At 44.1% G+C, this 15,922-nt stretch overlaps 1 protein-coding gene across 2 annotated transcripts in view; it reads left to right on the forward strand.

Moving 5' to 3' along the window:
• Window positions 1–1,829: 1,829 nt before the first annotated feature.
• PYGO1 (pygopus family PHD finger 1) overlaps window positions 1,830–15,922 on the forward strand; it is a 63,492-nt gene continuing 49,399 nt past the window's right edge. For both annotated transcript variants that reach the window (XR_003940234.1, XM_030189094.1), the window contains exon 1: window positions 1,830–2,151. Coding sequence is in view for 1 of the 2 variants with exons in the window: in XM_030189094.1 (XP_030044954.1) it covers window positions 2,103–2,151 (49 nt within the window). In the remaining variant the exon portion in view is untranslated. The remainder of the gene's footprint in view (window positions 2,152–15,922) is intronic.

Genomic DNA, 15,922 nt, shown 5'->3' on the forward strand with positions numbered 1-15,922 from the left:
TAGGCACGTTAAAAATGCTAATACAGCTTTGTAAACAGGGCCCCTAGAGTTTAATTACATGTTGAGTGAAGAAATATTTTCTCCGATTTGTTTTAAATTTACTACTTTGTAGCTTCATTACGTGCCCCCTAGTCCTAGTATTTTTGGAAAGAGTAAACAACTGATTCACGTCTACCCGTTGCACTCCACTCATTATTTTATAGACCTCTTTCATATCTCCCCTCAGCTCTCTTTTCTCCAAGCTGAAGAGCCCTAGCCGCTTTAGCCTTTCCTCATAAGGAAGTTGTCCCATCCTCTCTATCATTTTAATCACCCTTCTCTGTACCTTTTCTAATTCCACTATATCTTTTAAAATTTGTAACCTTGTATCATGTAGCTATAGTTTGGGTTACTCTTTCCCCATGCATCACTTTGCACTTGCTCACATTAAATGTCAGTTGCCATTTGGATGCCCAGTCTTGTAAGGTCCTCTTGCAATTTTTCACAATCCTCTTGTGATTTAACAACTTTGAATAACTTTGTGCCGTCAGCAAATTTAATTATCTCACTAGTTACTCCCATCTCTAGATCATTTATAAATATGTTTAAAAGCAGCAGTCCCAGCACAGACCCCTGCAGAACCCCACTATCTACCATTCTCCATTGAGAATACTCACCATTTACCCCAGCTCTCTGTTTTCTACCTTTTAACCAGTTTTTAGTCCGCAATAGAACATTGCCAAAAATGAGCTTCTGAAGTCTTTTCATCCCTATTTAAGAAGAGACTCTGTAGAACTATTTTAAAAAATTTGCTGTGTTCTGTGATTTTGTTTCAAAAATTGTAATCATCTACCCAGAAACTCCTCATGTACATCAATAACTATATCACAAGTACAACAATCAGTGCAAAAATACTTTCATATCAGCACTTATGCTGCTTATATTATATTTCAGCTAGGTAGATTTGGTGATTGAAAAGAAACACATCAAAAAGCGGCGGTAAAATTCTAGTGTGTGTGTGTGATGGGACCTGCTGCAGATAACTCGAGCTAACCTTCAGTAAAAGACCCCCTTCGTATTAGTAGAGTTGTATGTTAAGTTTCGTAAACTTCTAAAAACATACCTATTCCAAAATATGTTTGAAAGTAATCTGGGATGAAAAAAGGGAAACAGGGGCACAATGTATATGCAGAAAAAAAACATATGTTTGTTCATATAAATCTGTTATGAGTGGATTGTTTTGTTGTTGTTTTTATTCTTAGAATGGATGCTTTTGGTTTGCCGTGCTTTCCTGTCAAAGAAATGGAGATCCTGTAGGTTATTTTAAAGTTTTGTGTATTTTTAAAGAATGTAAACCGTTCTGGTTTGTGTATGCAATTAAGTAACGGTATAGAAAAATAAATAAACGATAAATGACAGCAGACTTTTTAAATGAAATCATACAAACAAATTGCATTTCAGTAGAAACAAATTGTTATAGTTTTTGTGGTACGTGAATTTGTTGATAAATTATAGTGTGACAGTTAAGCTACCAAAATTATAATACTTTTACGTATAGATGATAAGGAGGCCGTGCCTACGACAACACAACGTGTGCGACTTCACTTACAACTATTTCCATGGCTGTATGAACATTGTAGAAAAATACAATCAGTAGTAGACTGAGAAGGGGTCATGGGAGCCTCCCCTTGCCATTAGGTTGCAGCGAACATTTCAAAATGTACCAGCAGCCAGACTCGCGTTCACACAGAACAAGAAAGCGCGGGCACTGCTGCCGAAGTAGTTTCAGCTGTAGTAGTACCTGTACCGGCAGTGCGCGCGCTGGTGAGGTAACTTGCCGACGTTTTTTGCCCGTCACGTATATCCACGCGCGCGCGTCACGCATGCCGGGGCTCCGCGGCGCATTCATTGCCCCACACGTTGCGCCAGTGGGGCCCCTTGAACCTGGTCCCTCCGCTCGGTGCCCCCCCCCCTCTGCCGTCGACTCTCCATCCAGGCGCAGCAGCTGGTAGAAGAAGGCAGGGCTGAGACTGCGGCGTGAAGCTGGCGCCGCCTGGGTATTGCAGGGCTGCGGTCGCTTCCTGTTCTTCCTGCCGTGGCCGAGACATGCTGGTGGTTTTGTAATGTCCTCGGAACAAGATAAGGACCCAATCGGCCTGAAGAGAGCTCGAGGTGAGGTGCCGCCTTTGTGCGTGCTGGCTTCGGCCCGGGGAAAGCATCGTAGGTTCCTATTTTAGCACACAGCTCGGGTCGCCCTTGGCGGGGAAGGCGACCAAGGAAGCTCCCTTCGCCGTGGCTGGTTGTCTGCATTCCAGCGGCGGCTCTCAGGTCTGTCAGCGATGTGGGGCGGGAAAAGGGAAGAATTCGCTGTATTTCGGTCTGTGCAAGAAGTAAACCGCCTCTTGCCTTACTGTCTTCAAAGCAGCTTGGTGATGTGTTTTCAGCTTATTATAACAGCTCTCATCGAGAACATAACGACGATCAAAATGTATAAATGAATGAAACGGATTTTTGGAATATTAAAAACCATAAGAAATGTAAGTGTTGGAGTTAAGTACCTTTCCATCCCCTATTTTAAGGACCTGGGCCTGAATGTGATCCTTGTAGAAATCAGTAAGGACAAGCAACGATTAATGAGCCACGTTCACTCTGCTGGGAAAAAAAAAAAAAGACAACCAAAAAACCTACACGTTCTCAACTCTGAAGCCTTGTATTTCATATCCGGTAGTCCAGAAATACTGGCACCTAGTTCATTTTAATGGTAGGCGTCTAGGTACTAGTTAGAGTTAAAAAAAAAAATCTAAAGCGTGAAGTTCACGAATCTGTGTAATAATTTTTTCAGTACCTTTGTTTTGATTAACTATCCTCCCTGACGTGGAAATGGGCCTGTGCCCCCCCACCCCTAAACTAGACAGAGGTTCCCATCACCCCACTGCATTCTGCTAGACCATGCTTAATTGGAAATATTAATGCTACTGTACATTTTTATAATCATCATATGAAATAAATGACAGCGCACTTTGCATTGTATATTTGATATATAAGTATTATAGTCTCACCACTTTTGCAAAGTTCTTACTCTCGTTACTGGAAAATAATCTCATGAATTATTATTGAAGGGTGTTACATGCTTGGGGGGGGGGGGCTTTCTACTTAGTTGAGTTAGGTACTAATGTGTTCTTAATGTAGCTTAAAATGGCATATTGTGGGATGCGCTCTGGTGGCTTGCAGTAACTGAAAAATTAATGTGTTTTTTGTCCTGAAATTTGGGGGGGAGGGGCATGCTGGGGTGCGGTAAGTACTCATCTGGTAATTTTTTTTAATGGCTGTGCACTCAGCTATTTCATCTTACTACTTAACTATTGTTGAAGTACAAATTATATTTTTTATCAAAACTGTAAGCCACATTGAACTTGAGCTTGTTTTCGGGATAATGTGGGATATAACTGTCATAAATAAATAATGACAACAGCAGCAATTCTTGTATACTGCTATCATCCCCTTTTCAGGGTTCAGTGTGGTTTACTTTCTAGGTGAGACAAAAGCAGATAGTGTTAGTGTGAGGTATGAGAAACATTAGAGACCATTGGTGTAATGCATGAGACTAAAAACGTTAACACATCTTAGTTGCATATAGTAAATCCTTCCTTGTAGAAGGCATTTTTAAAATACTCCCCCTGAATAACAAATTATTTTCTTTGCAGTTAAGGCCTACTTTTAAATAGACTACTACAAATTAATTTTTCAATATATAGCAGCTCTTTATTGCTACTCACACTCCCTCTCTAAATCATATATACCCACTGACACACGCACATATTCATCCAATTCCCCCAAAAACTTTCTTTGCAAACTGCAGGACTGAGAATTACATCAATTATTCCACTTATCTTAAAGTTCACATCATACGACATACATAGTCGTGTAACCTCCTCATAGTCCACTCAATGTGTCCCAAAAGATCATGTTCCAAAAAAGTTTTTCTTTTTCTTTTCAATTTAATCTCAGTCCAACGGTGACAAAACGTCCCTTCTGTTTTTCACATCGGGTTTTAATTAACCCCAACTCTCTTTGCAAACAAAGATCCGGTCTCTCCACATCGGGTTTTGGATGACCCAAACTCTCTTTCCAAACAAAGATCCGGTCTCACACTGGCCGTGTTTCATTTTTCTTCTTCAGGAGACCTGCTTTGAAACAACAAACATACTCTCATACAATCTAGCAAATTAAATTATTTAAACTCACAATATATTTTAAATACCTTAAACAGCCTCATCATAGTCTGGTACTCCAAGAGAACTCTCTGTGGTCGATGTAACCACTCACACTGAATATTCATTATGCCACTGATCAAACCGCTCTTTTTTAGCGTCATCAATAGTGGCTAATCCACTTCCTTATTCAAACCATGCGGTTCCACTGTGCCCCAATTATATATATCATCTTTTGTTCTCTTCTAATTAGCTCTCGCTCACAGTTCCTTCCTGTCCCCTTCAACACAACTAACACCACAAATCTTAAATCATCCACCATATGCCCTGCATGTAACCAATGGGAAACTAATGGAGTATCTATTTTCTGCAACCTAATGTTGCTAAGATGTTGCGCAATACACGCTTTAATTTTCCGTATAGTTTTCCCGATATACCATCGCTGGCACGGGCAAACCACCCCATAAACATTTTTACTGTTACAATCTGATTTTGTCTTTAAATAAAACTCTTTTCCACTAACTTGAACCCACACCCGATCGGTACAGATAGCATACTTACAGTACACACACGAACCACATTGCGTGTGACCCCCCCGGCTCCTCCTGTCCTCCTACCACCATAAACCTCTTCCTTGACAGTATCTCTCCAATATTTCTATCTCGGGTACAGGAGAACCGAGGTCTCACATTCAATGCTGGATGCAAAGATAAAGTCGACCAATGCTTCAGCAAAATCTGCTGGATCATATTGGTCTGCTTATAAAATGGAAGCACACAGTTAATAAGTTCATTTTGTTGTTGCCTAGCTCTCTGATCATTATTAAACCAACATTGATGTACATGTTTAGCTCGCTTATACGCTGACTTAATGGCATATCGAGGATATCCCCGCTCACGAAACCTCTCAGTTAATGATCTAGCATGTTGGATGTATTTCTGCTGGTGCAAACTCAACTTCTTAATTCTCAGAAATTGGCCGATCGGTATGCTTTCTTTCAATTTGCGGGGATGATGGCTCCCAAAATGTAGCACCGCATTCCTATCACTGGGTTTACGATAAACCCCAGTCTCAGTTGATAAGGAGGAAAATTAGAAAAATGAAAGGAAAGCTTTATTGTGCAATATGATCTGTCAAAAAGAAATGAGAATTAATGAGCATAAATTTATATTTTTAGTGCACTGGATACCATTTGTATTCCTGAAAATATAAGGTTGCACAGCAGAGTGTTAAACATCAACAGTGAAGGTTAAGTGTTTTTCATAATTCAATTTATTTCAAATATGTAAAAAATATTTGATTCAAAATTGCAGATTCGAGTTTCAAAACACAAGTTTTTTTTTTTTTTTTATTTGTAAGAAGTCTTTTATTGAAAATTTGCAATAAACAATGTACAATAATCATCGCTCTACATTGGAGTGTTTACAATATAGTCTCAGCAAGGTGAAGTCCAAGTAGAACAATGAACTGCTACCATACAACAGTAAAATATAACTGTAGAAACTTCAACTTTGTATTATTATGTTTTAATAAGGAAACATTCCCCTCCCCCTAACCCTCCTCTCAACAGTCGCCCTTTCCAAAATTAAGACCTACCTAATCCCTCCCACCCCCTGTTTTCTTCCCTGCCCTTCATGGCTGTCTCACTTTGCATCATACAGATTTTTCCCGTGCATCTATGCTAGTAATTACCTACTGCAGTAGCAAAAAACTGCCATATATCATGCCACTTGTGCAGTTGATGTCTCCTGACTGCCAAGAGTCTTTCCATCTCACACACATGTTTCAGTTTATTGTGCCATCTCTTAACCGACGGGACCTCGTGGTGCTTCCAGTGCTGAGCAATGGTTACTCGTGCAACACACACCGCCTGCCTCAGCAGCTTATGCTGCGCTGCCGGCATGCCCTCTACTTTTACAGCAAAAAGAAACACCGTCGGGGCCCACGGAATGGGCGTTTGTAACCAGCTCTGCAACCTGTTTTGAACTGCTTTCCAGAAAGCTCTCACTTTATGGCAGTTCCACCAGAGGTGCCCCATCGTCCCCCTCATGCCGCATCCCCTCCAGCAGAGACCTGATGTGTTTGGGTATATGCGCTGGAGGCGATCAGGGGTAAGGTACCATCTGTATAGCACCTTCACAGCATTTTCCTTTAGCGGGACATGTGTGGAAACCTTTGTCGCTTCACGTTCTATTCTCTCCCACCCCGGCACATCCAGTGTCACCCCCAGCTCCCTCTCCCATCCTCTCCTATGACATTCATACACAGGGTGCTGCATAGTGATGTGCTTGTAAAGTGTACCTATCAGGCCTCTAGAAGTGGTTAACTTATCACATATCTCCTCTAAGTAGCCCTTGGTCCGCTGGATTACCGTGGCCACGGCCTTGGTGCGCAGGAAGTGAGTTAATTGGTAGTATGCAAAATCATCTCTCAACACCCCAGGGTTTCGTGACTGCAGCTCTCCAAATTCAAGAAGAGTGTCCCCATCATACAGCTGGTCCCATGTTCGTAGCCCTTCCCTGTACCACCGCATGACCGAACCCTCCGTCGTCCCCGGCAGGAATAATGGGTTGTGTGCTATAGGGGCCAAACGAGTCAAGGTACATTTACCCCCCGGAAACAACTTGTCCCAGTAGTGAAGGGTAACCTCCACCGAGGGACAAACGCTCTCGTCGAGCTTGCGAAATGTCTTTGGTAACCACATAAGCGCTCCCAGCGGTGTCGTACCTGCGGAATGTTGTTCCAAGTGCACCCACTGTCTGTCTGGATATGCCTGATACCACTCCAATGCTACCTTTCCCTGGGCCGCCCGATAGTACCAGAAGACATTCGGGACCGCCAGTCCCCCGCGGCGTCTTCCTTGGTACAACAGGGCACGGGACAACCTAGGATGCTTTCCTGCCCAGACGAAACGCACAATTTTATCTTGCAATGAGGCTAGAAATCGCCTGGGCATCATTACAGGCAGCACCTGGAATAAGTATAAGATTCGAGGTAAAACGTTCATCTTAAGAATTGCTATACGGCCAAACCAGGAGACCTCTAAATCACCCCATCGTTCCATATCTGCTGCAAGGGCTCGGACCAGGCCTCTATAATTGGCAGAGAATAGATCAGACAGGTTGGAAGTGAGATTCACCCCCAAATATCTAATGTGTCTACCCGCCCACCGAAAAGCATGAGCAACTTTAAGTTCTGCAACTCTAGCTTCCGGTAGGGAGATATTTAGGGCCTCGGATTTTGTCATATTGACTTTAAAACCCGATACTACAGAATACTCCTCAATAAGCTGAGCAAGTCTAGGGAACGCGTCACGGGGACGGGTTATATACAGCAAAACATCATCCGCAAAGAGTGCCATTTTATGCATTCTCCCTGCCACAGTAGGCCCTGCCATCAGCGGGTCCTTCCGAACCCTAGAGGCAAATGGTTCCATAACAAGTGCAAACAAAAGGGGGGAGAGAGGGCAGCCCTGTCGTGTGCCCCTATGCAAGGAGAAAGAGTCTGAGTGACTGCCATTGATCTTAATGCAGGCTCTAGGGGAGGAGTAAAATGCTTGTATCCAGCCCTTAAACCGCGTACCGAACCCCAAGATCTCCAAGGTCCTATACATAAAAGGCCAGTGGACCCTGTCAAAGGCCTTTTCTGCATCTAGGCTTAAGAGGCATAATGGTCTCTGATTTCGCTTGGCCAGATATATAAGATCTAAGGTGCGTCTGATGTTGTCCATCGCCCTTCGGTAGGAAACAAAGCCCACTTGGTCAGGGTGCACTAGGGTTGGCATCAACGGTGCAAGCCTATTGGCAAGGACCTTAGCCAGAATCTTGACGTCGGCATTTAGGACAGATATGGGCCTATAAGAGCCACAGTCAGTGGTATCTTTGCCGGGTTTTGGGATCACCGCTATCCAGGCCTCCAGCATTGTCCGCGGCAGATTTCCCCCCACCCCCACCTGGTTGAACATATCAGCAAGCAGGGGGGCCAATTCAACGGCGAATGTCCGATAAAACTCGTTGGGAAAGCCGTCAAGCCCCGGAGACTTATTTGAGGGCATACCTCCAATCGCCTCCTGGACCTCTTTAGGTGTAACAGGCTTCTCCAACAATTCCTGGTGTTGCCTAGCTAAAGGGATGAGATCACTATCTTGCAGATAGTTGTCTATTTGTTCCCCAGGAGGATCGATCTCCTGCTCATAGAGCTTCTTATAATATTCTCTAAAGCGCTCACGGATGAAAGCCGAATGTCGCAACAAATCACCCCCTCTGTCTTTCACCTGCTTAATCATTCTATCAACTTTCTGTCTTCGCAGTCGCATTGCCAGTAGGCGCCCAGCTTTATTAGTTAATTCGTACGATTGTACCCCTTGTCTCGCCCTTATTAACTCGAGTTGTTCCGAGTACATCAGATTCAGTGCCATTCTCTCCCTGCACAGGGCATCCCAGATTTGCAGCGTGGGACCAGCTTTGTGCTGTTGTTCCAATGCCTGTATCCGCCCCATGCATGTGTTTAAGCGGGATCTACGGGCTCTTGCTCGCGTACTAGCCAATTGCAAAAAATGTCCTCTGGACACCGCTTTTAAAGCGTCCCACACCACATGCATCGGTGGGCCAGAAGCTAGGTTGTGCTCAAGGTATTCTTTAAACACCTGTTTATAACCCTCCACCACCTGCTCATCCTGCAACAGGCTTGTGTTCAGAGACCAGCGTCTATCTTTCACTTCAGTTTGAATATTTGGGAGAGTGACCCATATTGGGGCGTGATCAGATATCGTCATACTACCAATTCCAGCATTTGGGCCTAATTCCACTAGCGTGGTGTCTAAGAAGATGTAGTCAATACGGGAGTATGTTTCGTGCACTGGAGAGTAATATGTATAGTCCCTTTCTGTATGGTGTGTCAACCTCCAAAGATCTAAGAGCCCCAGGGAATAGGCCAACGAGACCAGCGATCGTGCTTCTTTGTGCCCCTCCGTCCTGACAGGCCCAGAGCGATCTTGTCCTGGGCTCATAACAGCATTGAAATCACCCCCAAGTATAAGCGCCCCTGTAGTGAAGGTCCCCAATAAGGCTTGTATTTTGTTAAAAAATTCCCCTTGTCCAGAATTTGGGGCATATATTGATGCCACTGTGAGGATTACTTGGTCTATCTTAAGTTGTAGAAATAAAAAACGCCCCCCAGGGTCCCTTTTAGTCTGCATCACCTGGGCCCCCAGTGAAGATTGCAGCAGTATCGCCACTCCTCCCCTCCTGGAGTCCGCCCCGGATGCGCAGTAGACTCCTGAGTAACCAGGGCAGGAGAGAAATTTCTCGTGTTTGCGACGCAGGTGTGTTTCTTGCAATAAAACTATGTGTGGTTTTAACTGGTGGAGTTCTCCATAAAGCTTCTGTCTTTTTTGAGGCATATTAAGTCCCTTGACATTATAGGAGACTATCTTCAGCTCAGGACACATGTCTTATCGTATAAAAGACAGCTAATATCTGCAAAGTGTAAAAGCAATGCACCTCCCCCTTGTGAGCAGCACAGGTCAGTAGAGCAATAATTATTACCTATGTCTTCCCTCCTCCCACAACCCACCCTTATCCCTCTATCCCAGTCCCTCCCCCCACATCTCCCCCCTGTTACACCAGCCAGGAGTATAAAACCCCTAGATGGGATCCGAGTAAGTGAGTCACAACACTCCCGACACCTCAGCCAGACATCCCCTCCCCCCGCCCAAGTGCTTTCCAGCATTCAACCGCTATTGTATGCCCTCCTGCCCATCCCCCTTCAACATAGTGTTATTTCCTGTAAAGTGTATCTATACACTTCCAGCTTCAGCCAGCCGCGTCGTGTCATTCATGCAATCCGATCAGTCCTACAGTCCCACAGGCCTCACCTCACATCAAGAATTAGCTGGTCTTACAGCAAACTTGGTCGCCAGTTAGAACAGTTCCTGGCGGACCAACGGTAATCTGACATAGTGGCACATGTCTTTGTCCAGTTACTCAGTCCAAATGTCTCTTGTCTCTCCTGGAGTCTGTCCAGTCATCTCTTGTTGCTGCCTCGTCGCACTGGCCCCGATGCTCTTTGCCAGCCCTGAAGCTTGGCCATGGTGGATGAGGCCAGCTCACCTGGTGGGATAGCCGTGTTCACCAGCTCTGCTGCGTGTAGGGCCTCCCATGCTTCTTGTAGGGATCTCACACGGTACTTGCTACCCTTCAGGGCAAAGTTCAGAGAGAACGGGAAGCCCCATCTGTATTGCACTTGATGTTTTGTTAGTATGTCTAGGGCTGGCTTCATTTGTCGTCGTTGCTGCAAGGTATATTGCGACAAATCTTGATACACCAGTACTTTAGCGCCTCCAAACTCCAGGTTCTGCGCCTTCCGCGCCTTAGTCATGATCAATTCCTTGGTTTCGTATTTGTGGAAGCGGACAATAATATCTCGCTGCTGCTGTTCTTTGCGAGCTCCAAGCGCTCTATGTGCTCTGTCCAGCTCCACAGTACTCTCTCCCGCTTCTGGGCCAAGTAAAGAGGCACAGATTGTCTGCACGATCTGTGTAACATTCTCTGTTTCTCCTCCTTCTGGCACCCCTCGAAACCTAAGGTTGTTCCGCCTCCCTCGATTTTCCAAGTCATCTATCTTGTATTCTAAGTCCAATCGGTGTTTGTCCAGTGCAAGCAGCTTCTCATTATGCTTAAGCAGTGTCTCTGCCTGTTCCTCTAGCTTAAGTTCTGCGTCTTCCACCCGCCCCCCCCAACTCACGGAGGTCTGTGCTCAAGGAATCCATGCGTTCCAAGATTTCATCCTTCGACTGCTTTATCTCCGCCTGAATGTTCGCTAAAAACCTCCGCAGTTCAGTTGGGATACTTTTTTTGGAGGGTGGATGTCGCTGCTCGGCCTGCGACTGGGCCGATTCGGAGTCGGAGCGCGAGGCCCGCTCTGGTGACTCGTGGCGTTTGGCGCTTTTTCCCGCCATGATTCGCTCAGACCGCTCGCTCTCTTTTTTTCGCGTAGCGGGAGTTTTGCTCATCGCCGATTTTGTTGAAGGGAGCGTTTAATAAGCTGGTTTCGCTAGGTTCTCACGCTCGCTGCCGTTTTTTTTATAGCTGTTTAAAGCGTAAATCAAGCGCGAGGAGACGGAGCTCTCAGGCTAGGCTGCCATCTCTCCCGATGACGTCACTTCCTCTCCAAAACACAAGTTTTAAAACCATTTGTGTACTGTGGAAAAATCAGTAAAGATGCAAGACATTCTTCTTATGTAGATCAAGTTAAGTTGGCTACTCTAATATTGAGGCATTTGTATATTATAGACACACAGTAATGTGATTATTAAAAATCAGTTCAAAACTAAAATAATTACATGAGAGAATTCTGTTGTAGCTCAAGTGTTTTGCTTTTTCTTATGTGAAACCCTCATAAGCACATTATTCCACTTTTTCCTTCTTTAGATGTAATTAATATAATGTTCCTTTATTTTTTATTTGGATTTAGCTCATGCGTTATCAATAGTAGCTCAAAGCTAGAGAGGTACAATTCCTTGCTGAAATCAAGGACAGCTTTATGGAACAGCTGTTGCAGGAGCCAACGAGAGAAGGAAAAATTCTAGACTTGGTCCTTAGTGGAGCGCATGATCTGGGGCGTGACGTTATGGTACTGGGGCCGCTTGATAACAGTGATCATAATATGATCAGTTTTGATATCAACCTTGACGTAACTATACACAGGAAGTCACAGGATCTTAACCGAGATTGGATAGCAGAGCCGGTAGTGGGAGGCGGGGCTGGAGGTTGGGAGGCGGGGATAGTGCGGGGCAGACTTATACGGTCTGTGCCAGAGCCAGTGGTGGGAGGCGAGACTGGAGGTTGGGAGGCAGGGATAGCACTGGGCAGACTTATACGGTCTGTGCCATTGCCGGTGGTGGGAGGCGGGGCTAGTGCTGGGCAGACTTATATGGTCTGTACCTTGAAGAGCACAGGTACAAATCAAAGTAGGGTATACACAAAAGTAGCACACATGAGTTGTCTTGTTGGGCAGACTGGATGGACCGTGCAGGTCTTTTTCTGCCGTCATCTACTATGTTACTATGTAAATACGTTAGCATTTAACTTGAAAAAAGGAGACTATGATAAAATGAGAAGAACGGTTAAAAAAAAAACTTAAGGGGGCAACTGAGAGGGTAAAAACTGTACAACAGGCATGGACGCTGTTCAAAAATACCATCCTGGAGGCCCAGGCCAAACATATTCCGTGAATTAGAAAAGAAAGACGGAAGTTCAAAAGACAGCGGGTGTGGTTGAAAAGTGAGGTGAAGGGAGCTATTAGGGCTAAAAGAAACGCCTTCAAAAAATGGAAGAAGGAACCATCTGAAAATAACAAGAAGCAGCATAAGGAGTGTCAAAGCAAATGCAAGGTGCAGATAAAGAAGGCCAAGAGGGATTACGGAAAAGATAGCATTAGAGGCAAAAAAAAAACATAGCAAAATTTTTTTTCGGTATATTAAAAGCAGGAAGCCGGCAAAAGAATCGGTTGGGCTGCTGGATGACCGAGGTGTAAAAGGGGCGATCAAGGAAGATAAAGATGTAGTGGAGAGATTAAATGAATTCTTTGCTTCGGTCTTCACCGAGGAAGATTTGGGTGGGATACCGGTGTCAGAAATGGTATTTCAAGCGGACGAGTCGGAGAAACTTACTGACTTCATGGTCAACGTGGAGGATGTAATGGGGCAGTTCAGCAAACTGAAGAGTAGCAAATCTCCTGGACCGGATGGTATTCATCCTAGAGTACTGATAGAACTGAAAAAATGAGCTTGCGGAGCTACTGCTAATGATATGCAATTTATCCTTAAAATCGAGCATGGTACCGGAAGATTGGAGGGTGGCCAATGTAATGCCGATTTTTAAAAAAGGTTCCAGTGGAGATCCGGGAAATTATAGACCGGTGAGTCTGACGTCGGTGCCGGGGAAAATGGTAGAGGCTATTATCAAAAACAAAATTACAGAGCACATGGATTACTGAGACCAAGTCAGCACCGCTTTTGTGGGGAAATCTTGCCTGACCAATTTACTTCAATTCTTTGAAGGAGTAAACAAACATGTGGACAAAGGGGAGCCGGTTGATGTTGTGTATCTGGATTTTCAAAAGGCGTTTGACAAGGTACCTCATGAAAGGCTACAGAGGAAATTGAAGGGTCATGGGATAGGAGGAAAAGTCCTATTGTGGATTAAAAACTGGTTGAAGGATGGGAAACAGAGAGTGGGGTTAAATGGGCAGTATTCACAATGGAGAAGGGTAGTTAGTGGGGTTCCTCAGGGGTCTGTGCTAGGACTGCTGCTTTTTATTTTTTATTTTTTTTATTTATTTTTTTTTAATCATTTATTTATAATATTTCATTTTACAAGAATCACTTGCAAAACAGTAAAACAGAGATGATTGTACATTAAAACAATATTAGAAGAAAACAATCTCAACAAGATAAATGGATTTTATACAATCTTTCTCTTTCTTAGACCACAAAATAAATAGGGAGAGTGAAACAAGACAAGGAGATCAGTTTAAGCAACAGCAAACAAAGAAAACGTGGTATTAACCCGATTATCCCCAGTTATTATTTATCTAAATCATTATTCCACATTGATCATCTGGTTGGTTTCTTCAAGACCATAACGGTGCATAGTCCATCAATTTCATTGGAAACATACTTATTGTCCAATATTAGTGAAAGTAATACACCTGATTTCATTTTTTTTCCCTTTTAAAACCAGAAATTGTTTAACAATACAAACCCTTGAATCTCCAATCCAATTCCCGCTGATTAAAGTAATCCCAGTTTCACAGGCTTCACTCCTTTTGAATTAATATATTAAGAGGAATCATTTCAGAGGAAAAAAAACATTAGGAGTCATACCCGGAACTCTGGGAAAACAACAATCTCGATATTAATCATCTACAACAATATTCATTTTGTTCAAATTTTTTCTGGTCTTTTATCATTTTCAAATCTTAACCGTTTCCTACTTCAGTAGAACTTCATTTGCTGTATATTCTCAAAGGATTCGATTAGATTATCCATGTGGCTCATTAACAAGACTATATCTGAAGCAAAGTCATTCTCTACTACCGTCAGGTCCTGGAGCACCCTCCAGATGACATTCAATGCAACCTCCACGGGAACCAAAAACTCCAAGCTGATAACTCTTAAGGGTTTAGGAGTAGCACCGCCGACACGGGTTCAGCTGTAAACGACTTCCGTTTCAGCATACACTCCTGACTCACTCCTCCACTCCATTGGGCATGGTGGTTAAATGATTTTTGAGCGATGAAGTTGTTTCCAGGTCCAAGAGCATCGACGCTCCTTCGTCGGCGCTAATCAAAGGACTCATCAACCCAGTCATCTATGGGCAGCTCGTCATACAGCGGTCCCACACTTGCTGCACAAGGGACAAAACGCTGGTCATCGGCGGCTGACCCCCCATTGTCCCCTTCCTCTGTTAAGGCAACTGCAATGCAGAGAGGAAATTTCAAGTGAACAAAAACTGAACTTCAGAGGACAGCTGGGCCGTTGAGTGTACGAGCTTCAGGTCACCATCTTTCCCCTCTCCCTAATTTGGGACACTCTTTGTCTGGTTTCTCCTCAGAGGCCTGTCTGATATGGGTAACCCTTCAGCATAGCCCTCTGAGTCATTGAAACACGGAAGCCCCTCCACCACTTACAAGGTGGTGTCCCTTCGGAGGGGGACTGCTGCTTTTTAATATATTTATAAATGATTTAGAGATGGGAGTAACTAGCAAGGTAATTAAATTTGCTGATGACACAAAGTTATTCAAAGTCGTTAACTCGCGACAGGATTGTGAAAAATTACAGAAGGACTTTACGAAACTGGGAGACTGGGCGGCTAAATGGCAGATGACGTTTAATGTGAGCAAGTGCAAGGTGATGCATGTGGGAAAAAAGAACCCGAATTATAGGTACGTCATGCAAGGTTCCACGTTAGGAGTTAAGGACCAAGAAAGGGATCTGGGTGTCGTCGTCGATTATACACTGAAACCTTCTGCTCAGTGTGCTGCTGTGGCTCAGAAAGCGAATAGAATGTTGGGTATTATTAGGAAAGGTATGGAAAACAGGTGTGAGGATGCCGTTGTATCGTTCCATGGTGCGACCACACTTTGAGTATTGTGTTCAATTCTGGTCGCCGCATCTCAAGAAAGATACAGTAGAATTGGAAAAGGTGCACGAAGGGTGACTAAAATGATAGCGGGGTTGGGACGACTTCCCTATGAAGAAAGACTAAGGAGGCTAGGGCTTTTCAGTTTGGAGAAGAGACGCTGAGGGGAGACATGATAGAGGTATATAAAATAATGAGTGGAGTGGAACAGGTGGATGTGAAGCGTCTGTTCACGCTTTCCAAAAATACTAGGACTAGGGGGCATGCGATGAAACTACAGTGTAGTAAATTTAAAACAAATCAGAATTTTTCTTTACCCAACGCATAATTAAACTCAGGAATTCGTTGCCGGAGAATGTGGTGAAGGCGGTTAGCTTAGCAGAGTTTAAAAAGGAGTTAGACGGTTTCCTAAAGGACAAGTCCATAAACCACTACTAAATGGACTTGGGAAAAATCCACAATTCCGGGAATAACATGTATAGAATGTTTGTATGTTTGGGAAGCTTGCCAGGTGTCCTTGGCCTGGATTGGCTGCTGTCATGGACAGGATGCTGGGCTCGATGGACCCTTGGTCTTTTCCCAGTGTGG

The sequence above is a fragment of the Microcaecilia unicolor genome, chromosome 1, assembly GCF_901765095.1.
Source record: "Microcaecilia unicolor chromosome 1, aMicUni1.1, whole genome shotgun sequence".
Taxonomy (NCBI): domain Eukaryota; kingdom Metazoa; phylum Chordata; class Amphibia; order Gymnophiona; family Siphonopidae; genus Microcaecilia; species Microcaecilia unicolor.